Here is a 25894-nt window from a genome sequence, read left to right on the forward strand (position 1 = left end):
AGTAGCTTCAGCAGGAATCCCTGACAAAACCCAAATCATCATACAAACTACATACTGGCAGGAATTGAAGTAGACAGCATTAATTTCAGTGGAAATCAGAAAAAAAAAGTCATTGAAAGAGACAGACAGAAACTTTCAGTCAAGAAAAACTACCACTGTTGTCAGCAATAGTACTCAAACTCTGGCTTTTGCCTAACAGTTTCTCCATAACAGTTACCACTGTAGGGAGGTACTTGTTATGATCTAGGAACACCACTTGCCAAGGACTCAAATGCTTCAGACAAATCTTAAACCACAGATGATCTTAACAATCATAGAATCACAAAATATCCTGAGTTGGAAAGAGGAATCCCACAAGAATCATCAGGCCCAACTCCTGGGGGAGTTGTCCAAACATTTCTTGAACTCTAATAGGCTCGGTGCCATGGCCACTTCACTGGGAAGCCTGTTCCCAACCACCCTCTCAGTGAAGAACTTTTTCCTGATATCCAACCTTAGCCTCACACAATGCAGCTCCATGCCATTCCCTCGGGTCCTGTCGCTGTCCTCAGGGAGCAGAGCTCAGCGCCTGCCCCTCCACTCTCCTCATGAGGAAGCTGCAAGCCACCATGAGACCTCCCCTCAGCCACCTCTGCTCTGGGCTGAACACACCAAGTGACCTCAGACACTCTTCTTATGTCTTGCAAAACTGGACATACTACCTGAGGTACTCAAGGTACAATAGGGTATAGGGAACTGGAGCCTGGAGTAAACAGGAAATATCTGTCAATTTACAACAAATTTTGACCAAATGAAGGTACAATACTCACAGTTTCAGTCTGTTGCACCAAGTCTGGGTTTGACCATGTCCTGATTACCTCATCTTAAATAGAAAATAGGTCTTAAATAGAAACCAGAGTGTGCCATCAAAGTGAGGCAGCATGCACGAGGAATGAACCAGGAGAAATAAAGAGAAGAAAATAGCAGAAGAGGTTAAAAAATCATTTTAGTTTCTGAATATGCAAGATAGAGATGTTGTTTTTTTAAATCTTTTTATTTATGGGCATAAGAGGAGAAATACAGTCATATTGGGAGAGCATGAGAGACACAAACCCAAACTAAGCCACAACATTTACAGTGATGAGGAAATGATGTTGCAACAGTCAGTGGCATTTAGATTGTCCTTCCAGGCATTAAGAAGATCTTTCCAGAAATTTAAAAGGCATTTTGAGCATCAAAAATTAAAAAAAAAAAAAAAAAAAGTATCCATATTTCCATATTCTCTGAACCATCCTGCCAAGGGAATTTACTGGCAAATTCTGCATTACCTATGTTGAGTAATGGTGCAAGGAATTTGCCCAGTCAATCTGTAGTCATACACAGGAAAAGGAAAGTACCACTATCTACCTAATCACAAAAAAAAAAATGGCAGAGTCCATGACAATGCAGGTTCTTAAAACATTAAATGCCCTTTAGGTGAAGAGTTTGAACAATAAAACTCCAGAAGACCACTACTGCAGGAACACTTCTGCAAAAAGCTTCATATCAAAACCTATTCACTTGGGACACTACTGTCACCCCAATGCCCCTGGGACCTGCCCCTTACCTCTGCTGGGCAGCACAGGCTGGTCCAGGCTGCCAGGCCACATCTCAATGGCCAGCAGCACTTGCAAGTTGACGGCTGTGCCTCCCAACTGTCTCCATTGGCCCCAGATGTGCCAGGGAGCACAGTAGTAGCACAGGCATCCCTCAGAACAACCACCCCTCTGCCAGCACCCATTCCTGGGGAAGGGGGTTTCATGTCAACCCCTGTTATGGCCAAAATGACATCCACGTGGTAAAGCAAATGCTAGTTCCTCTTTGGCATTCTGCAAATGAACACGAGGTCAGAGATGGACAGTTGCTGGGGTTACAGCAACAAAAATAGCATGACTTTATGCTCACTGCGTGGCTCCAATCTGCTGCTGCCTCCAGGCCCTCCCCGGGTTCCTGAAGAAGCAGGAAGGTCATTTCCTGGAGCTGAGGCTAGTGAAGTCCTGCCTCACTATCTGGGGGCAACAAGTAACCCTGGAGGGAGGGAGGAACCACCCCTTCCCAGTGTGTTCCTCCTTGCTGGCAGTAAACAGTGTTTCTGTAAGGACTATACAGAAACCGTCTTGACCACAGACAGGGTCAGTCCAAATATGAGCTCAAAATTCGGACTCTGAAACCACCTGCTGGGCAAAAGAGGCCTACAGCTGTTTGGAGAGGTTTGGGTGTGTTCTTTTTTTTTTTTTTTTTTTTTTTTTGTCTCTCGAGTGGCTGTCCTATGTTGTTCTGCCCTTGCACAACAATAGATGGCCAGATAGGTTGATTTGTAGGCAGACCAGAAACAGCTAAGCAGGCTCTAGCCATTTCCTGGTGAGGCTTCAGTTTAGATCCAAAGGTTCTTGACACATGAATACATTTAAACTGGGGAAAAGGAGGAATTTCACTGTAGCTAGAAAAAATTTCTTTGACATATGGGGGAGTGTGGCTTCCTTCTCTTAATTTCAGGGCTTAACTTGCACTTGACCCTCCATTGGTTTCCCAGGAAAAGCATATTCCAAGGTGGCCGGGAGAAACTGCTCTCTCTCAGGTGCCTTGGGTTTGAGATGACTAGAGGGTACTGTATGCACTTTCTGGGGAGGAACAGTCTAATTTATTCTTTGCCCATGTACTGCAGGAGCAGGGAGCCAGCCTAGGCTACATCACCTGGTACTAGAGACTTCTGCTAATTCTAAGGCAGGACTCTTCGCCCCTGGAAAGTGTCAGTGCATCATGGTAGTAGTGATTATAAAGTAAAAGAAGATGTGCCCTCCATAAACATTCAGAGGGCCAAGCCCTTGTGGAGCAGCAGGAAAAGGGTTGTTTTTTGGTTTTGTTTTTCTGTAAGCAGTTTGTAGATATTAAAGTGAAGCAGAGATGTGTGTTGGGCCATGTTTATGCATGGAAAGAAACAACCTGGCTGAGATACTGATCCATGGACAGGCCCTGTGGCAGATACCACAAAATCTCATGAACAAGTCTTGTGCAATAGGGATATTCTTAGGAGTAACTTCTTGGCAGCCATACCAGTTTAAACAGCCACACACCCTATTCCTCCTACCCTTTGCTGCACCCTCACAAACACCTATGCACAAAACCATATTCAGAAGCGCATGCAGCTAATACCACCTTTTTTGTTACTTTTTGCCAGATCATTTGTAGAGGACTTCTTTCCCAGTCCATTTCACTGCATGGCTACATGGACACTGGGATAAGAGATGAAGGCTGAGGGATGGACCTCGGGACTGCCCTGGGAATGGGGCATCAGCATCAGTTCCTTCAAGGGAGCAGTGCTGTAAGGACAAGAGTGAAAGCTCTCTGGCTCACCAGGCACTGTAGAGCATTAAAACTAAACCCATAAACTGATGAGTCATGAAGAAACAAGGCAAAACCTGGGCAGCGTGTGAATGACAGGCTGCCACCAAAGATCTCAAAGGGAAATAGTTTGGGATTTCTGTGAGTCAGGTAAGAACCAGCTGTTGTCTAAGGGCCTAACAAGCAAGCCTGTATCCTGATACATGTTAAGATATAGCAGGAAGATTATATAAGCAAAAGGTAAAGTGACACTGCAATTGATTTGCACTGCTTCTTCACATTGCCAGAGTGCAACCTTAATTTCAAAAATAACTTTGTGAGTAAACTTGGAAAAGTGTCCAGTTCATAATCAGATATAATGCAGGGTGGAATTCCAGAGACATGTGTAGTAAATAACATTCAACTTGACTGTTATTATTTAAAGCCTTTATGAAATACCCCAACTTTATAAGACACCCCAAAAGGGTAATTTGTTCACTAAGGGCCCTCCCTTGAGAAATACTGTGTGTAAATATCCACTGATTCCTGGGTTAAAGGCTGAGAGATCAAAGACATTATCCATGCCAAGATCAGAGCAATACTGTTAGCAAAGACATAAATCTTGTGGCAGGCTGTTTCCCCATTGTCACCCGCACTAACCAGGAAAGCATGTTTTACCACTAAATTTTCACAAAAGAAATATAGTCAGTACAATCTAGGGATTTAACAAATCCACATGAAAACCTGCCTTAAGTGTCATAAGAATCTCCCCAATAAATAACTTATGGTGTCCTCAAAATATACAGTACTTACCAAAACTTATCAACATGATGCAGATGAAAGAAGAGAAAGAAGAGAAAGGTTTCTTACCTAGACCAGACTTAGCTTGTAGATTAAGCCACAGAGAGGCCAAAGATACAGAAAGAAGAGAGTGGCAACACTATACAAGGCATAGAAATTAAAAAAAAAAAAAAAAAAAAAAAAAAGTGTACCAGAACTACAGGATAAAGCCCAAGCATGAATACCTGCTTACATTGTTACTTATAAGTTGACCTTTAAAGAGGAAAAAAAGACCAAGCTTGGGCTGAAGGTATCAGAGCCATTAAACACAGACCAGCTACCTACATCTGGGGTGGGAACAACCTCACCCTGTGCTGATGGAGGGTGTGCTGTTTAGGAAGGCAGGTGAAGAAACGTCTCTTTCCCGACGGTGATATTCAAAAGGATAGGGACAACTGGGTGATCTCTAGTTTTGCTGCAGCCCCTTCGGGAAGGGAAAAGTCCCCGTGGCAGCATGCCAGCATCCGGCACGCCATCACAGGGAGAGACGTGGGGAGCAGAGAAGGGAGCCCAGCATCTCCGGCGGTCCCTGCATTCCTGCCAAGCCCTGGGGCCAGCCCAGGGCTGAGCACCCAGCTGCAGCCTGCTTCCCTGGCCCCTCCACGGCCCGCTGGAGCTCATCGAGATCTCACCCACTGTCAAAGCCGGCTGTCGGCACTGCGAGGCCACCTTCCTCCCCGGCCGCTCCCCCAGGACACACGGAGGGGGCTGCGGGGAGGCGCGGGGGAGCCGCGTCCCGTTTCCAGAGGCATTACCCGGAGCTGCCGCGGCCACCTGTGCGGGCCGGGCTGGGCCGGGCCGGACCGGGGGCGGGCCGGGAGCACCGGGTCCCTCCTCTGCCTGCGCCTGCGGGTGGGACAGGGAGAGAGAGCCTGCAGCGCCCAGCTGCCAAGGCTCCCCTAGCAGGGAAGTTTCCCCCGAGCACGGAGCGGGGTGCTGGCAGGCAGCGTGGCCGTGCTGTGCCGTGCCCTTTCCCCTCCCGGCAGGAGGAAGCGGCGGCGCCGGCAGGTGCCGAGTGGCGGTGCCAGGGGCGGCTGAGCCGGGGGTCCCGGCGGGTGGTGGCGCAGCGCGGAGCATGGAGAAGCTGAACAAGCTGGCCGTGCCGGCCGGAGAGAAGCTCAGGTACGGGCTGGGACCCCCGCAGACCCCGCCACGCGTGGGGCGGAGCGGGGCTGCCGGGCACCTGCGGGCGAGGAGCGCGGCGGGGTCGTGGGGAGCTGCATCCTGCACTGGAGGGGAGACATTGGGGAGTTATAGGGACGTGGGGGTTACAGGGACACGGGGGGGAATACAGGGGCACGGGCAGAGGCCGTGGGGTTACACCAGGTCCTCGCCGCGGCCGTGCGGGGAAGTGCAAGACGGGTCTGTGGAGGATAACGTGGTGGCTGCTTCGCCGGCAAAGTAGGGGAAAAGGGTTTAAAAGTTTGTTTGCAAAGGTTTAAGAAAACAGGCTTGGACTCGCTAAGGTGTGTGAGCCATATGCAAATTAGGGAAAAAATGGATTAATGGCTTAATGGTTTAATTGGAGTGTCATAAACTGGCTTTCTCAGTTAAGTTCCTGTGGTATTTCCCAGTCTTCGAAAGAACGGGTAGAAGACAGGGAACTGGAAAGCGGAAAATGCTCCTAAATGAAAGAGGACAACTTTAAACACAGGGTTTGAGAGAGAGAGAAAAAAAAAAAAGCAGAAGCTGACCATTATTGAAGTATTTTTAGTGTGGCTGGACTTGTGCGCTGGTGGAGCGGGTACCTCAGGGCTCTTTCACAATGCCTTTTTTTTCCTGAGTAATTAAAAGAAGTCCTGTTTCAGATGAAGGTTAAAATAGGAACATCTTTTCTTCTTCTTCCTTTTCTTTTTCTATAAAGCAATACTGGAAAACATGCGTTTTTTTCCTAAAATTACTCATATTTAAGCATTTCATACTAATTCATAAACCATTTACAAGTGTCTCCCCCTCTCTCCAGAAGCCTTCATGCAAATTAAAATATTCCCTTGTAAAGCTAGTCTTGATGGAACAGAATTTCCACCCTCTCCGTACTGCTGAAATATTGGGGTGTACTTGTAGAGGTGCGATGACCATTATAGTCCTCAACCTGGCAGGCTGCACTGTACAGCTTGACCATTTCTTGATGGTTCAATGGACCAGGAAGAAGACAGCTAGTTTTCTCACTGTCTGCAGTTTATCACTTCAAATGGTTTAAATAGTGTCAGGCCTTAATGCTGGTTGCATTTAGCTATCTCAAGATAATAAGCTAAGTGATGTGATGGAAAACTTGATGCCATCAAGATAGTTACTTGTACCTAAAGCAATAAAATATTATTTTCTGTGATAAAGTTGTACCCTCTACTCTACACCTCTAGCAAATGCTTAAAACAGGGCTAAAAACAAGATTACTTCCAAATATATAGAGAAGGTCCTACACGTGAGGATTATAATAGTCCACAGCTTCTTTGTGTACCAATTCAAAAGCCTTAAACCAGAAAGACAGCCATTGCATCCCTTCTGCATCTATCTTTACATGGGCTGACACTCTGTCTTGACCTGAGCTTTTAAATTGTAAAATAAGGAAGAAGGGGAAGTAGCTCCGCTTTCCTGTATTATCTTGAAGTATTAAAAGCTACTTTTTCTGTCCTTCTCATTGCCAATTCACCTTAGTTGTGCAAGCAGCACATATTTCTCAAACATGATTGTTTTCACTACGTGCAGTGGAAATGCATGCATGCTTTAGTTTAAACATGTTTAAATACCTCATTAGACAGAGACTTGGATATGTGGTTACAGTGATCGTACTACAACGTGAGGATTTTAATAACTTATGGCACAAGTTTGTTTGAGATTGTGTTCATAGTGCAAACTTAGAAGAGATGTGCAAATATAGGAAGAGATCAGTTTAACATGGTGGCAGCCATTGCGTCCTTCTTTGAAATGGCCATGTGCCTGCTTTCACTCTGCGACTTGTTGATTTTGCCTTTGACTTCCTAATATAGCCTCCTACCTACAAAGAAGATACATGTGTGGCTCAAAATTTCCACCAAATGTTACATGAATGTTAAAAATCTGCCTTCCTCCGTATGCCAAGATGTAAATGCAGAGAACTTTTCTACAAAGGATAGGTTCAATTGATGTAATTACAGTTCACATACTTTTCTAAAGACAGCTTTCTTAAAATTTCTGCTTTGTAGCAGCAAAAATTAAAGTAGTACTGCTGCTGAGTCAGTGTTTGAGAATAGAACTTTTGATTTATTTTTTTTCAGTGTAGACCTGAAAAAGTAGGTATTATGTGGCTTCAGTAATCTCATCTCCATGGGCATACTTGAATCGAACAGATGCAGCCTTTCATTGAATTAGCAAGCTTTACATTAGATCTGAATTCTTGACATATTCAATACATTTATTGCAACAATAAGAAGTGTAAGCATTCTTATGTGTCTCTAACTACCATGTTGCAGTATGAGCGTTGTTTGCAGTTGAAGTTAAGTCACTCAATTAACTTAAATATCAGTTTGATGGAATGCTGGAACTTCATGGAATTCCATTATTGTTTTAATATAGTGTTTGTTATAAGGTATGTGCAGTATTATAGAAATATTTCCTCAGAATACACTGTTTATTCTAATCGCTTTTATATAGTCAGGAAAACATGAAGTTCCAGGGTTCGTTGTTTATCATGAGATTAATTTATGTAGTGCATGCAAAGAATTTGGTAGTTTGAATGATTTTCTAAAGTGTGGAGTGAAATACATGAGCAATGCTATGCTGACATAGCAGTATCTAGTATGCCTTGATTTCGGAAAATAATTTTATGCTTCAGACAAATGTATACATAAATAGATGCACTCATAATCAGGGATGGTAGTTGGCAAAGGTAACATGAAATTAGCAAGTCAAACAATATAGCATCAAACTTGCAGGCTCTTTTGTGGTTCAGCTTCCTTAGACTATGCACCTATGATTCCTGCTCTGTAAATAATTTGTAGCTACTATATATGACTCTGTTATAACATCTCTTCAGACTTGCTGCATTTTTTTATTATGACCACAAACCTTAATAATGCCCCTTTGCGCACAGCTGCCTTCAGCTGTGTATCACAATGCCATTTTCAAAGGCATCATTACCATCCCCACTTGCAGTGACAAACCATGGCATGAAGCAGAAGCGTACCATATGCTTTCACTTGCTGAAGGTCAAATAGCTAACACCTTCCAGTTTTCAAAAAGATCACTTTTCCAAGAGTAAAGTTTCCTGTTCACTTGAAATAACTTCATTAAATTGCAGCAGTTTCTTCCTGTCCCACCCAAAAAAACTCCACCCCAAACCTAAAATCACTGTCTCCCCATAACTGGCAAATGAAAAACAAGCTGGGGGGTGGGACGGGGGGGGGAGGGGGGACACACACAACTGACTTTTTTTTTCTCGGGTAGGATATGTGTCAGCTTATTTGCAATGCAAACACAATCCTTTTGTTTTAACATCCCCTGCTAAACAGGAGGGTTTAAGTCCTAATTCTATTAAAAATCAAGAGAAGTTTCCTTGAGGCCTAAATGTCTGTTAGTTGTCTATCAAATTTGAAGGTATTTATGGTCTTTGCTATTTTTCTATGGATAGAGATAGCTTGGCTCTTAACTACTTGGTCTCTTTTTTACTACAAGATTTTTTTGGTGTAGTTTCCTCTTGAAAGGGTATAAGCAGAAAATGAACTCATTTGGGAGCAAAATGATGTTATACATAGAAGACATCGGTTTACAATATAGCATGTTTTATCAAAGGGAATATTTCCTTTTTGAGAGAATAAATTGGGAATATCTGAACATCAGTTCTGCACTGTAAGAAAATGTTTTTATTACAGAAATTCTAATTAATTCTTCTTAATAGTGAATAGGAGCAAATAAAAACTTAATCTCCTTTTTTTTCCTTAAGTTAATGTAGTTTATGTCAGAATCAGAGTAAAAATTAACCAAGGAAAGAAACTGGAGTTTCAAAGCAGTCTCCCCGTGACAGAGTTGGGCACCAGAGTTCACAACCAACATTAACGTATTTCCCCTCTTTTAGTTGTATACACTTCAAAGGAAAACTTACGCAAGTGTACAGGGTTAGTTACATACTGCTTAGTAGTCTAAGAGCCTGAATCAGGAGTTCAGCTGTTCCACATTGAGATGTTTCCGGTCTGACCTCTTCTAGTTTCTCATCACTATTTCATCTCCACGAGTCACTTCTGCTCTTACCTGCTCTGTTCTCTTTCTAGCATGAGCCCTAGCTGCCTTTACCCTTAGGCCCTCAGCCAGAAATGGCCTTCACCACCCACTGCTACCTCCAGCAGCCTTCTTTCTCAGCTTCCAGTTTCCCCTGAAAACTTGCTACTGCACACAGTCATGGCAGTCTACTTTGTGGCACACGCACGTTTTGGCCAAGCTATATGTGAAGTCACAGTGCTGACTGCATGCAACCTCTGAAGTTGAAATGCACAGGAATGGGGAGAAGCAAGCTCACCAGCTACATTTGCTGTGCTGCTAAGTACAAACACAAATTCTTTGTGTGATTGTTAGGTCCAGTTTGCCCTACAAAAGATGAAGTTTTGATTAAATGATGAAGCTGAGTAATCTCTATTTCCTCTTGCTTTCAGTTAAACAGTTCATGAATCTGTCTCACCTCTGGACTTTGGAATGGAATGAGATACAGAGTGCAAGCTTCTCTAAATACCACTGAGAAAATCCATTCTTTCACTCCCAGTGCAACTTCCCCTGTCAAATTCTCCTGCTGTTTCTCTCTCTGCCCTTGCTTCAACATAGCATAGTCTCCACCCCCATCTATATTTTTTTCCTCATTTCTTCCTGTCTGCGCAAGCATTTCATATGAACAATCCCTTTCAAATTTGTTCCTTTTTTTTTTCTTTTTTTTCCATTATTGTCCTTCTTTCTGGCTATGTTGTTCTGCATGGAGCAATCTTTGTCAGTCTGCCAAGCTGCCCTCTTTGTTTGTTTTTTAATAAACATAAATCGTCATATATAAAGCTTCTAATGAAAACTGTTAGGGGAGGGGAAAAAAAAATCTGAATCCTGCTGTACTGTTTTTAAACCCAAAAATTCAATACATACTTAGATAGAATTTTCCTGCCTACAATGCTGTTTATAGCAAACTGTGTTAGTGTAATTGTCATCCACATATGTTGTATATGAAAATAGAGCAATATGGACAAAATGATGCTGTGTAATATTGAAACCATTCTGAAGAGCTCTTGTTTAATGTAGGTAGCAACATAAGAATAGAGTCTAGGTTTGCACCAAAACTGTTCACAAGATCAGTTATGCATATATATCACCTTTAGTTTCCTTCTATGTAGGTAAAATTGTTCAGTCACTGGTGTAGCTTATGACAGCACTGCCAAACAGGCACATTCTTCCAAATAAAATTAGGTCTTCCAGTGACATTGTAGCCCTGCCAAATAATTGTCCACAATAGCAGTGTTTGCCAGAACAACTATAAAAAAAAATAATAATAATAATAAGTTATGCCATCTCAGGCCTTTGACTGTCAGTTATTCAGCAAAACTTAGTAATGTAGATTGATCTAAAGATTCACTGTTTGTGGTCTTTTTCTTGTCGAAAAAGCATATGCCCAATACCAAACAAAACCCAATAAATTAATTTCCTTGGCCATAGAAGAAATAAAAATGTTTCAGCAAACTTCGTATATCCTTTTTCACCTCTATTTTAAAACTACACCCCATATAGCTCTGTAGAGAGCTAGATACTAAATTATAGGACATTTCTGTTACCCAGTGATATGCTGATCCAAGAACAAAATAGTTTTGCATGTTACAGAATCATTCAAAACCTACATACTGCACAGTCCATTATAATTTGATAGATCGTTTTCTTTTGAAAGAAAAATACGATAATTAAAATTTTAGGGGAAAAAAAATCAACACGTATGGCTTATTTCCATATGGCATATGGAAAACAACATTAACAAGATGAGGAAAGGGTGTTCCCACATTGATTGAAATTGCTATAAGTACCTCTTTATTTGAAAATGAGCATGATTTTTAGTAGCTCCTTTTTCCCCCTTGGAACTATTCTATGGTCCTATGAAAATATCTCTTTGGCCTACTTGCTATTTTATTCTTTTTTTCAGTGCTGTCCAGTAGTCAAGCAAACCTCTTGAAAGTCAACAGTTTAAAAGTTAGTGAAGAGTAATGGAATCGAGTCTTAGTTCTGCTTGGTGAATTTAGTTTTGGAAAACCATTTAAGCCAATCAAAAATCCCCACTAACCATATTTATGTTTGTAACAGGTCAGACAAGGTATAACTGAAACATTTCAAAATACTGAATACTGTAAGAATCCCATTGCTTTTGCTTTCTGTTTAAAGGGTGAGAGATAGCTGGAGCTTCAACACTGCAAGCAATTCCAGCATTTTGAACAAACAGAGGAAAAAATATAAGATTTCAATTATTTGCAGAACAGAAACTGAAAAAAAAAAAAAAAAATGATGCCTTGTGGAGTTCAGATCATTTTACCCTAACACTCAATGTTATGTTAACTGCGCTGAAATTTTTGACATTTAAAAGATGTAAATATTTCCTCTCAGTTTGGTCGACCATTATAGTTCGGGATTAAACTGTAGCAGATTACTGTGTGCATGCTGCAATGAGGAAAACTTGTGACCCACTCTGATGTATCTAATGGAAATGCCTCAAAACTACTTTTTTCATAGGAAAATGCACAAATCAATTAAAAGTCTGTCTATCTATCTAGTCTAGCTATCTGCACTTGACTTGAGCTATCTGCAGATGACTTATAAGTCCCTCATCATTAGATAGTTTTCTCGTATACACTTTATGTGGTTAAAATGATCACTGCATTAGTAGACTGATTTTAGTTTTCTCTAGCTTCCTTTATATCTAAGCATAGTAAAGTACATTACAATATGATAGATAAGCAACATCTGCTTCAGAAAGCAAGTATTATTGGTTCTTTATCTCAGCCGATGAGAACTGGAAAACTGATAGATAATGTGGCTGAGAGTGATAGGATTTTCTCATTTGTCTTTAGGAACCATCTTAGATTTTCAGTAGACTGTGAAAGGGCTATATGTATGATGCGAATAAGTATGGTTTTCACAAAATAAACTAAACGACTGAGGGGTAAAAGAAGCCTCAAAATTCTGTTAGTATCTTTATTCTTCATCTGTCAGTGCATATATTTTGGACAAGTAGATTTCCCTGATATAAGTGAAGCCATGCGTGCAATGCTACAGGCTTATGATCTCGACAGATATAATATGCTACATAATAAGTACTTTGGAAAGCATTAAAATAATGCATCCTCAGTCAATAATATGAAAAAGTGAACATTTATGAAGCTTAGTGCAGGGGTAACTGGGCGAAGTGCCCATGCATACAAGTGGCCAGGACTATAAGGCTAAATGATTCCTTCATGTCTTAAAATACAGACACCAGCAACTGTGCAAGAAGTGCAGAAGCAGCTAAGTGCTACTGCAAGTGCAGTTACGTGGCCAATTTAATTCAGCCTGTTTGAGCTGCTGCCAAAAGAAAGTCCCTTTCTTCCACCCTCCCAATTCTCCTGCTTGCCCTGCACCTCATCTCCACCTTCACACAGGCCCTAGGGTTCCCATGGCCATATGATGATCCAAATCCGATCTTGCTGATACAAAACTTGGCAAAATTAAAAACAAGTTAGTTTCTCAGTTTAAGTTCCCTAATTCATCATACCTGGGTAAACACTGAGGTCAAAACGAGGAGGGCAGAGAAGAGCAGAATTCCTATTTCAAATGGCAGCCTATGTAGGCTCCACTAAAGTGGCCATATAATTGTAGGGACTGGAATACCTCTCCAAACTTGTAATAAAAATGGATAACTTCAAAATAAACAGAATGGATAGATCCATGAACTGATGATGGGGCATCCACAACTTCTCTCTTTGTTCCCTATGTGTGTCACCTATCTGTGCCCGTCTGGGGATACAATGCTTCTGTGGCTGGAAATCTCTATAAAAAGCAACAAAGCTTTCACAAAAGATTCTAAAAGTAGTGAATTTTAATTTCTTATATCTACTCAGCATATCTAGTGTATATTTACATAAAAGCTATTTTGTTGGAACCAATCTTAGTCACTTGTGAATATAAGGGAGCATTAAAATACCTGGGCTTATTTTTGTCTCTAGGAGTAGGCTAATGGGAGTGTTTAATATTTAATGCCATATCTAGAAGCTCTGCTCTGTTTTATTTGGTTGTCAGAGCACTATTTGGTAGAACAAATGCAGTCCATTATGTATATAAATGCACTTTTGGTTTAAGGAGAAGAATTAAAAGGCTGTTTAGAAAAACCTCCCTTTTCTCTCTCCAGTGCACACAAAGCACCTTGCCTTCAAACTCTTGAGCACCTTGGAAAAACAACATGTTTTATTCTTTCAGTCTCTGAACTTTCTGGATTGAAATCACTAAATTAGAAAGTTTATTTTAGTAGCAATCTTAAATGGCACAAAGACACTGATGAAGACTACACTCGGATCATGAAGTAAATTTATCGATCTCATGTCAGTGCTGTTGTGCACACGTTAGTAAGACCTCAACACAAAATTTAAGTACGTACCTAACGTTAAGGTGGTTGAATTTAGACATTTGCTTAAATATTTGGTTAAATCTTAGTCATGCCCATTACATAACTTGAAAGAGATTTTTTTGACGTTCTTCAATAGGTGACCAGAACTAAAATGGGAGATTTGAAATTTGTGGAAGAGGAGTGAGAACAAAGGAATTTTCTCTGTTTCAAAACCAAATCAAAATTTGGCCTCTGTGTTTCCATGTTCAATTAACTCTTTTTTTTTTTTCTTTTTCATTTGCTTTCCTTCATGTGACCAAATCACATTTTCAATCTACATGACTGCAGGAATGACAGAAATGTTATCCAACCTTTCTAAAACATATGTAAAATCATGACTAAAGGTAATGTTACTGCTGACAGATGGTAATTTTCTGCGCCCTTACCATGTCCTGTCTTTATTCACTTCCCTGCAATGACTTTGTACTTCCTCTGTTTGGTAAAATATAAAAAACATATTACTCCTACAATTTCTGTCCTTGTTCTCTCTTACCTGTCAAGCTATAGGGAACAAGTCCTTCATGAAGAGACAGAGATTCTTTTATTTTAACTGGACCAGTATGTTAGAGTAAGCTAATGCCTTTAGATCCCATCTGCTGCTCGCAAGCCTTTCAGAAGAGTAAAGGAAGGAAGCCTTGTTGAATATAGCTTCTGTTTTGTTTGTTTGTTTTAAATGCATCAGGTTGTATCCAGACAACTGGTGCATAAAAGAGATCAGTTAACCAAAAAGACACAGAGCAGGTCAGTTACAGAACAGAAAATCTCTCAACATTTTGTGTCAGGAAGTGATGTGCAATATTCACTTAGCATATTGTAATAGCTGATTATTCTCTGTCCTGTTTATAGTATCGCCATTATCCAGTTGGGATAAAGGGGAGAGCAAACAGGATAAGATGGAAGAAAAAAACTGAAATGCCTTCAGTTTTTTATTAAATATCTGTAATTTAAAAGGCAGCAGTCCAAAGTGCCTGGCCATCACTGCTTTCTGATATGCGTAAACATCTGGGAAGTCCACACAAGCAGTAGAAATAACAAGAGCCAGAACTCTTCTCTGCTAAAGTAAAAAGGGGTGTTTAAAAAAAAAAAAAAAAAAAAAAAAAAAAACAAACAAAAAAAAAAAAAAAAAAAAAAACAATTGCAACAAATACTGTACAATTTAAACACACAAACCCTTCAGTATTAATACACTGTCCACACATAGTCAGAACAAGGCTCAGCCTTGACCTAAAAGGAGGGAGCAGTTGTACCAAAGTCAGTCCCATTGGTAAGGCTTCCGTTGTCTTAGCCCTGTGGAAAAATCTGCATATGCCTATAGAGGTCAAGAATCAGGATTCCTTGCTAAGTGACTATAAGATTCTTTCATGGTGCAGAATTCCTAGTCACCTGAAACTAATTATACTATTTAATTTCATGTTAGGACTAATTTGTGTCAGAGATGTTTATGCCTTTACATGTTATGTATTTTCACTTACTCCATCTGTGTTGGTAGCTAGTAAAAGTGAGTTTGACAGACTCTTTGAGAAGATTACCTAGAGGGCATGTGAAGAAGAAAAGTATAATCAATATTAAGCTTTTCTGTGCCTCTGTGTGTACCATGTAAACACACACCTGCTGTAATTATGTTTTTTGCTTTTAGACAAAATAGTGCATGATTGAATAACATCCTATTCTGCTCATTCTTCAAACTTAAAATATATATATATATATATCTTGACAAAACTAAAATATTTATAGTCATTTCCTAATGTGCCTCTCATGAACACAGCAGAAGACTATTTGTTGTTCATGCATCCTCTCAGATAGGTGTCTATAATTGACTTCTCTTCATGAACATGCCTCTTTCAACCTTTCTTCAGAGCTTTGAGATAACTTTACAGATAAAGATCAAAGACTCTTTGCCTAGAGTTTATGTCTTGGTGTCTAAGGTTACCACCTCCAGCTCCAAAATGCCTCTTCTCCCACCATGAGAGGCATTGCAGGGGTTGGGTAATGACAAGCTCCCAGAGTGCATATGTGGCAACAGCACCCTATCCCAGACCAGCAGCAACTGAAGCAGTTTATCTGACTGCACCTCAAGAATTCAGCTATGTCTGCATACGTTGTATACACACACCAGCCGTGGAAAACACCAGCTGCCACCCAGCCAGCTGATGCCAGTCTGCATTTCCTTGCAAGGAAATTGCTCTCCCGCTGTTCCAGGTAGCATTGTGGTGTGTGCATGTGGACATCTGAAGTACCTGAAGGAGGCCTAAAGAGCTGAAATAGATGCTTTTTGTACTTGGGATTCTCGTTTTGCTTTTGACTGAGCTACCAGAAGGGAGGTGAAAGGGGAGAATTGTTTTATGCAATTAATTGGGTTGGTTTAGATGAACAAAACTAGCAAGTAATATGAAACTACATCTTACAAAACTCTCACTCAGATTACAGATCTCAGTGAGCTTTCACAAAGACCATGCCAGCAATCAGACGTTGCTGGAAGCCTACTACTGTATGTAGTTTGAGAATATATCGTGCAAGATAAGAGCTTCAAGCTGTCAAAATCTCAAGTGGTACTTCCGCAAATGCGCTTCTAGGTGAGCAAGTTTTCCCCCCAGCAAGCAGGAGTCTTCCCCTTTTGTTCAGAAACAATAACTTTCTTTCTTAATTTTGTCACCTGCATGCCTGTTTATAAAACTAAAAGCTAGTGTAAACACAAAATAAAGAGCAGCTGGGCAGACCATGGTGGAATAACTGAGCTGTGGGGAACAGTAAAGGTTGGGGCTGGGTGTGCTGTTCTCAAGTTTCCCACTTTCTTTTTTTTTTTTTTTTTTTTTTTTTTAATAACAAGGGTAGGTATAGTATTTTTTTTTCCTTTTTTTGTTGTTCTTTATTTTTTTGGTTTTCATCTTGTAATAACTTAGCTTTTGTTCTCCAAATTCCATTATATTCTTCTAAGCTTTCTATTTTATTTTTTGTGGATCCTTTCTGTAAAACTTCTTAGCCAAAGCTTAAAATGTTAAAGCAAGGGGTTTTGTTGGGAATTTTTGTTGTTGTTTTCTTTAAGCTTGTACCTACTAAATCCCATTCTTCCACATTTCTAATGCTAAGCATTTGAATTTGCCTGGAAAAGAAGAATTTTTTTTTTTTTTTGCTTTACTTGATCTGTTACGCAGCTTTTCTCACAGCAAAGATGAGGGGTACATCCAAAATGAATCTTTCTTGGTTGAAGTAACTGGAGGTAGTTTATCTTCAAAAAAGAGGCTTTCTAGACACAGAACTACAGAGTGCATTGTCAGTGAGAAACAGCCTTACCCAAAATGGTGTAAGAACTTAACCCAGAGTGCAACCTGACTGATTTATATATATATATAATATTATTGATATATATATTAATATATATTAAATAATATATATTATTTAATATATATATATATAAATTATATATATATAATTATTTTGAAGCCAGTTCAACTTTATCCATTAAAAATCTGAGTTTAGGAAGAGAAAGAATATGCAGGTCAATTAATATTGAATGTATTGATAGTGCCTAAAGCTTCCCCTACAGATCTTCTGTCTGAATACATTCTGTTCAAAATTCTGCCCCTTTTCAAGTAAAGGAACTTTTCCCAGAGTGCAGATAGGGATTTCTCAAGAGGCACAACTTGATAATTCAGACAGCCTTGGAAGTGCCAAGAATTTAAGAAGGTATAATTCTAGTCCTCCAGATAAACAGAAGTATGCTCATAATATAGAAGACTTCCTGTGAACCATTTAAAACTGGTTTTTGTTTAGCTGCCACTCCCTACTGACACTGCAGTCAGCCCTGTTTCCAGAATCATCATCAGCACCACTCCCAATTTCAAGTGCACATGTCTGTGCTTACAGCCAGATGCACTAAAGCAGCAGTGCCCTCTCTTCCTACCCAGGAGGCTCTGTGGTGTTTTCATACAGCAGAGCAGTGTCCTTTGCTATGTGCCTTCCCTCACCACAAAACAAAGCAAAGTGTACAAATTACTGACGGTGTGTGCATGCTGGAGGTTCAAAGTACCGGATTCACTGCACACAAAGATGAAGCTTACTCTCGGTTCCCAGGAGCATGGGGAGATCATTAATGCTCTGAACTGCCTACCCTCTCCCCTCAGGTCTCTCTGGGAGAAGTCTGACAAAATCCCAGTGTCTTTATCTTTTCCTGAGCACACATCGTTGAAATGAATGGGAAAACAAAAGGCAGACTTGAGCCTGCTTAAATGTCTCCCGGATACTGTAGGGTGGCACACATCTTGGTTAGGGTTACAAAAGCTCTGTGCACAAGCAAAGGGCTCACTAAAGAGATTTCTGGAGGTGTAGATGATCTTCATGGTCTTTCTAAATAAAGTATGTACATGTATATGTGCAGAAACGTGAAGATGTTTAAAATGCTAGTAGTTAAAATCTCTCAAATTCATCAAACTGGTGGGAGAGTTACTGATAATGTGGATCTGTCTGAAATCAAGACAAATTCCTCTTTCTCATGTCGATGGGCTCTATATCACATCTCACATCTCATTGTTCTTTGGGTTATTTATACTTTCTTCTATTATTTTAAGCTTGGAAAGCTTTTGTGGGATAACTTATATGCAAGAGCGTCAAAAGCTTCCATCTGATTTCCAAGTACATAGATGTGTCATAAGCCAGGCCTATCCATTGCCCTTCACTTCGCATACATTCCTCATGTGCTGAGCTGTGATCAGATCAAAGAGAGGGTGGTTTTGTTTCATTTTATTTTATCTCAAGGCAGCTCTGAGCTCAAGGCAGTCCTTGAACACAGGTAGGTGTTTTGTGACACAGCAAATCCTTCTTTCTGGATGTATTGTATTTGCAGTGGTAAGCCTTTCTGGCTTTCTTTACATATGTATCACAACTAGTGACTCATTTTTCACAACATCAGATAATCCTGAATTGCTAGAGGTCAAATTTGATAAGATAAGAAAAATAGGCAAGAGAGGACTAAAAGTGTCATCTTCTAGAAAGGTTTATTCCAAGACTTAAAAGGAAAATGTCCTTTTAAGGACATACTCCCAGACATACTTTTTATTATACTGGACTCATTCTTTCCATATCTTATCTCCAAGATGGACTGATGTCTACTAAAATCTTTTTTTCAGTGCTTGCATTACTTTAGTGAGGTGGGAAAAAATGCATTTAGCACTTTGTGTTTTACTAAGTAGGGAATTCAGAATCAAGAAACCTGAGTTTAATCTTCAATCTTTCATTTAAATATTGCGCTGATCGGTGACTGCCTTTCTAGAATATGGGAATTTGCCTATATCAAAAGAGTAGAGCAAGTATAAAGTACGATGTTGGTGGACTTCTCTGAACCCATAAAGCCATGGAGTTTCTACCCATAGGAGAGCACAAAGACATCACAGATAGGCCCAGGCCAGAGCAGCTTCACCCCTGATGTAACACTTCAGCTATATTCACAAGGCTCAAACCAGAACAAGAGAATAGGCCAGATTTATTTCCATACAATTTTGTGTATACTTTTTTTTTTTCAGCCAGTAGAAAAATCTATTTCTGGTACAAGTAAATAATTGCTGTCTGCTAACTACTTCATAAATACCTGTTTCACTTGACACCTTTCTACCAACTACTAATGCTCCTTGTTGGGCTCCAACAATGAAGATTAAAAAAAATAATAAATCTGCCTTCAGTATCCTAACAACCCAAGTGAGCACAGAGCTGTTGAAAGGAGAAAAACTAAAATTTGAGAGGCTCTATCCAGTAGCTACAATAGTCAGTCAGGACAATGATTCAGTCAGGAGGGAGTTAGCACCTCTAACAGGCCTGATCTATATACTGAACTGTTTGGCTGCCCTCCACTGTGAAATTGTAAAATACAACTTTAAGTGGAGAGAAGTTAGAGTTGAAGGACTCATTGAACAATCTTATTTGTTATTCCCTCTGACAGGTAGAATTTCTAATATATTTCTTAGAAACATAAAACTTTTTAGAAGCACTTAGAGCCAAGACTTCCCAGTTTCTCATCTGCATGCTTACTATCAGCAATAACTGCAGAACTTTGAAAAGCTAGTGTGTGCAAGGAGTTCCTGATCAAAGGGTCTCACCCAGTCATAATTGACTTGGATCTCAAAATAGGTATCTATTTCCGAAAACTGTTTTTCAAAGATCAACAGTAACATAGGCTACACCTCTATCTGCAAGTCCAATTTTACATTTAAAAAAAAAAAAAAAAAAATCAACTGAAGTTGAATGAAGACTTGGTGCATGTAGTTAAGAAACAGCTCTTAACTTTAATCTCTTAATTATCTTTAACTACAATGCAAGATTTGCTGCTTATTTTAATTTACAGTCTTAGCTGGCTGAGGGCCTTGAATGAAACGTTGAAGTACCTGTTCATCCCAAGAGAACAACTGGAGAATAATCACTAGTTGTTAACAAGATCCTGATTCAGAAGTGTTGTGAAGATTTGTAGTTATGTACTTAAGGCAAGGACTGTCTACATCAGGCCATGGTAGACTCCATGTCCTGGATACTCTTAAGGCTGTTGTTCTAATGAGGTGTACTGTGGCAAGAACTTTTTACGGAAGAAATTTTCTTATGTAAAGAAAAGTATATGAGACACAGGCAAAGTGTTTGAGGCCAAGTCGATATGTAGATAGAGGCAACACAGGTGTATGAATGCCCTTCTGTGCTTCACTTTCCTTATTGCTCTGGAATGACTTTCAGGCTTGGGTCAGTGACCCCTAAGACTCTTCTTCAATAACTTTGCTTTGCCTTTCATATTTTCTACTGTCCCTCTAAAATCACCAGTCAGACAGATGGCTCTGTAAAACTTTCACATGGTAGCATTATATCAGCTTTCATCTCAAGAAATCTCAGCCTTTGTTCGCAAACTGACCAGACTGGTTTTTGCAGCTTGTTCAACTTCATTGGTCAAAGGGGATTCCACTTGAGCTGGAGATCATCCATGCCTGACTTTCTACACTCACCACTATTTTAGTGCATTGCTTACGTTCACAGGCTTGATGCAAGTTAAGTTGTCCAGTGGCAACAAACTAGGTATTATAGCAACTCATGTGAGAGCTACATGTATGTGACTTTAAGTGGAAAAAAAATCATGAATGTGTGTTAGATACTCCCTAATTTATCACACTTTTTAGTTACAAAATAAAATGGCTTCAGGAATTTGATTATGCGAAGTTAGAAATGTTCTGGTTTCACCTGCATGCAGAAAACCATCTGATTGTGCCAGTAGCAGGACCAGCAACTGTCTTCAATATAAATGCCTCTTCTTAAAAATAGGAATATGTATTAAAATGTTATTTAAAATTTATTCACTGCACATGTGACACTAGTGATAGTCTAATCCATCTAAATATGATAAAATTAAAAACAAAATGTTCTGGGAACTTGTAGTTACAACTTTTGGGGTGGGTTTTATTTTTTTGTTGGTTTATTTTTTTCAGAACCAAGGTGACAGTACGACATAAAATCATTCACGTGAAAAATGAAACTTTTTTTTCAAAGTATAGCCATAATTTTACCATTGTAATGATATATATGAATGTCAGAGATGAGTAATAAGCAACATTCAGATCTCAATTTAGACTTAAATTTTTGGTTTGGGCCCTATTTCTAACAAACAATAAATACTGGAGGAAAAATAACTGATTCTTATATGCTTTTTTAATTAAAGGCTGCCAAGCATTTTTTGAAAATGATACAAACACTTAGAAAGAACCACTTTTCACAAACTAGAACTAAAACATTTAAATCTCCTCTCTCTATTCTCTTTCCATGCTTTTTGTTACTTTTCATTTGTAAGCTCTGCCAGGCCCCAGCTGAGGCACAAAACTGAAAGTCAACTGCAGAAGGTGGCTATCTGTGATATTTCAAACATGAACAGAAGCTGAATTTATTGGGGGGGGGGGAGGGGAGGGAGAAAGACACACAAATCCAGAAGATCTTCTAAGATCTTCACCCCCAGATTTGCATATTTAATTAATTTGGTTAGTTCAGATAATAATGCAGACTTTTTCTCACAGGTATAGTGTATTATTGCAAGAAAGCTCTAAATATTTTTCTGGGCATCTATGTCTCACATCTATAAGTAATTTTATATATATATATAAATTAATAGTATGAGCTTTGAGCAAAAGTTAAAAGATATGCTTGTGATTTGCTTGTCAGTTATTCTCATGATTTTTTTTGATTAGTTGAGAATCTTAAAAAAAAAAAAAAAAAAATAGGTTGAATGGCTTTTTAAGTAAAGTTGTGCAAAGATTGAGGCTCTAGCAATACCCTTTACGTATCAGATATGACCCATGACCTTCACATTTAATTCCAATTTCCTTTGAAAAATTTATTTTAATTTTTAAGAGAGAGCTCCAACTGCCGATGATGAAGATGGAAGATAGCGAAGCTCTACGTGTTACCGAAGCCTTTGCATATTAAGGCTTCTAGTTTAAAGAAAGCCTTAAAAAAGGGCAAGAAAGCTTTGATGTTTTTACTTGTTTTTGTAAGCAAAGCTTCCAAGATTCTGTTGGTAGCCTGATCTTGCATCAAAGATGAGGTAGGAAAGACTAAAACATAGAATAGCATAGACAACTTATAATGAAGAGTGCAAGGCAGAATTTATAAAAAGTCCTTTTTGAAAAAATCATTGCTTCTTTGTTGATTGAATTAAAATCTTCGGCTTGGGTCTAAGAAAAGATACTTTAATTTAGGTGAACTGGAAGAATGTACTGTGTAAAGAAACTAGAAACATGTATGCTTTCTATAAGAGCTTCTAGGAAGATGAGAGCTCTAACATGTTTCACTATAAGCTTTCACATTATAAACTTGTACCTGCTGGCTGAAAAAAAAAAAAAAAAAAAAAGAATGAGATATTAATTTAAATTGCCTTGGTTACAAATAATTTTTTAATGAGGTCAGTGCAGTTGATGAGTTAAAAACAATCTTTGATTCTAGATATCGGTCCATGTAACTCCTGGAGTCCTGAGATCATCAGTTTTTACAGCTCAGTCACAGATACTGTAACGTTTTTTCAGATGGCCTAAGCCCAGCAATGTATCGTTTTCCCCTCTCCTGTTATAACTTCAAACACTATGGGACACTGCCCATGTAAGAAATGACTTGTGTAAATCAGAAATTAGAGAGTATGTCAGTTCTGAACAATATGCAAACATTGAAATATTCTAACCTGTTAGTTGATGTTCTTTCATGATGCAGTTGCTCTTAAATTGATCATTTAAACTGCGCTGAATTGTTTTAAGGAGAAGGATAACAAAAATCATGCCAAAGAGCTCCCTTAAGAAGGGATGGAAACTTTACAGAATTTATTTTAGCAACTGAAGTACTTATCAAACATTCATGAAACAGTTTTTGATGTGCAAAATATTACTGGAAAGAAAAGAACTGTATATATTGCCCGTGTTTTTCTTAATTCATGTAAATGGGTGTTCAACCACATGGTAATTTTAAGGCTGATTTTGTTTAATATCTTGCAGGAAGCTTCAAAAGATGGTTCACGACATCAAGAAAAATGAAAGTGGGATAATAAACAAATTCAAAAAGTAAGTTTGCAATACAACTCCTAGTTTTCTCTCTTTGTGGAAATTCAGATTAAAGTGTTGTAACATTATGCTAGTAGTCATGGGACCATATTATTCTGGAAGGATGTACTTTAGTGTATGTAAAGAAGTTCAGTCCAAACTGTGACATCAGAATTATTAAGAGTTTCGTGAAGTGGCTGCAGAACTGGCCTCCAAAGGGAGGCTGTTTCATAGCACTGAAAATCAGTATTTGGGTGAAACACTGTTTTGTTGTATATTCTTGGGATTGAGCAAAACTTGTTGTTTGGGTGTGTGCCTTTCTCATCTAGCCACTAGTTAGGCTACCTGCCGCAATTAACTTTTAATTTGAGCTCCACCTTGAACTAAATGGTCAGACATAACACTTAGAATTGCCATTAAAATGTTAAATCCTCCTGTTTTTCAGTCACATAAAACAAAATCCACCATTACCTAACAACATCCTTATTCCAGTAAGAAGCACTAACCAGCATAAATATTGATGTCACGTGCATAGGAGTATTATAAAATATTCATGTGTTTTTATACATAGAAAGAAATTCCAGTAATTCTGCATCCTTGTCAGATGAATACCATATTCAGTTTCCAGTCAAACATCTATTCAAACCAATTAACTATTTAGCTCACTACTTCTTCTTAATGCAATAGCTCATTTGCATTGAACTTCCATTTGGATGTGATTTTCTCATTCAGATGTCTTTCTTCACATGGGTCACTGGCTACAAAAGTACTGAGTACTTCTAGAAGTTAATTAGTACACAGTATCTACAGTGTTTCCATGAAGACTATATTAAATTCTAGAAATACAGCTCTCGCCCATAAAAGGCACTTATAAATTCTTCTAAAAACTGTTCTTAGAGTGACCGTGATGGCTCAGTTCAAGGAAAAGAAAAAACAGGATTTTAACAAGAGCTACTTCTAGGTATCTGCGAAGCAGTCAATAGGCTGGTGGGAGAAGCAGAAGGGCTCTGCCTGGTTTGGCTATACTGGAGCTTTGGGAAGCCAGGCAGGCTGATGCTCTTAGTGCCTGTGGGGCAGCCCCTAATCTGGGCAGAGGAGGTGGGGAGGCACTTACAGGAGCAACAGCCACCACCTCTCCCTCTCAGTTACCCAGCAGTACCCTTAGCCCACCTTTGTGGCCTCTTTATCACAGCTCTGCTTCTTTCCACAAGTCCTGAGCAGGCTGGGATTGTATCACCATATATATCAGAGATTCTTGAGACTGGTCGCCCATCATTCACCTACCACCCCTCATATCTTCTTTCACTCTAGCAATCACTCTGCAATGCACAGTGAGTCACAGTCACATGGTTTGTATACTTACTTCCACATGAGCACGAAAGCACATTTTCCCTTAAAATGACCATCTTTCAACTACTTGAATCTTCAATTTTACCTAAGCATGCTTTTCTTGTCAACACAGTGCGTATGTAAAAAGATCACTGTGTTTAGAGATCTGTCTGCCAAAAACTTGTTTGTTTCAGCCAGGACCAGCTCACAGGAATTGCTTAGAGGCTGCGAAGGCTTTTGGTGGTCTTGGTTTTGGTTGGTTGGTTTGGTTTGGGGGTGGGATGGGGGTGTTGTTGATTTATAATGAGATAAATTACTACTGTGAAGTAGAAAGCTAAGTGTAGTTAATAATGTTGCAGTGGGTCCAGTGCAAATGTCCCAGAGAAAAGCAGATGGCAGAAACAACAAAAAATATCTTAAGTTTGTAATCTAAGGCCAAAAAAAGTGTTCCATAGTTGCCCAGACATGAATTTTGCTGTTCATCAGTATTTCTCTGTGTGTCCTTCCCAGAGAGTAAGAGGGGAAGGACAGATAAGGGAAAAATAACAAGAACTAAATGCAGCTGAAGCTGGGAAGGTCAGAGGTGCCATTGTTAAATGTCAGATATAAGATAGCTGCTATAATGTTGCAATACTTTGATTCTCTCAAGATTTAAAAAAAAAAAAAAATCCACAACAAGAGCAGGCTTATAAAAAGTCTCTTAATGTATGACTAGCACAAAGCTCACATTCCACCTCCTCCAGCTATGAGAATACAAATGTATTCTCATTGAAAATGAGATGTAAAAAAAATACATATAATAATCTTTTGGAGACCTCTGTGGTGCAGCTGAGTTATTAATCTCATCTGTAGTTGTGATTTTTTTTTTTTAAACAGTAATTCTCACATTTGCACATGACTTAAGAACTCAAGTCTTTAACCCAGCATATAATGAGACTTGCAATAAAACCATGAGTTGGCAACACTGATAAGGATATATACGACACATACCAAGCTTGGCAGAATTAGAACTGGCTGTATTCCTCTGAATGTGCCCTTTGGGGGCTTTTGATTAGGTTTTAGCATATGTTTTTTTCTTTTTTTTTTTTTTAAAAAAAAGTGGTTATCCAGTTATCACTTCTTCCAGTTCAGTTATATGATTATTTTATTACATGTCAAAGACATAAAAATAACTAGAGCAGGGAAAAAATATTAAAAATGGCTTTATGTAGCACAGATTTGCAACTTATAC

At 39.3% G+C, this 25894-nt stretch overlaps 1 protein-coding gene across 4 annotated transcripts in view; it reads left to right on the forward strand.

Moving 5' to 3' along the window:
- Positions 1-25894, forward strand: part of BLNK (B cell linker) — a 96640-nt gene that overhangs the window by 44271 nt on the left and 26475 nt on the right. For 2 of the 4 annotated variants that reach the window (XM_082765051.1, XM_082765052.1), the window contains exon 4: positions 23290-23355. In XM_082765051.1, the coding sequence (XP_082621177.1) occupies positions 23290-23355 (66 nt within the window). Of the gene's footprint in view, positions 1-4606; positions 5302-23289; positions 23356-25894 lie in introns of those variants that run through there. The other 2 variants (XM_082765053.1, XM_082765054.1) reach the window with 2 other exon arrangements.

This window comes from Aythya marila (genome assembly GCF_965140915.1).
Source record: "Aythya marila genome assembly, chromosome: 7".
In the NCBI taxonomy this organism is placed as follows: Eukaryota; Metazoa; Chordata; class Aves; order Anseriformes; family Anatidae; genus Aythya; species Aythya marila.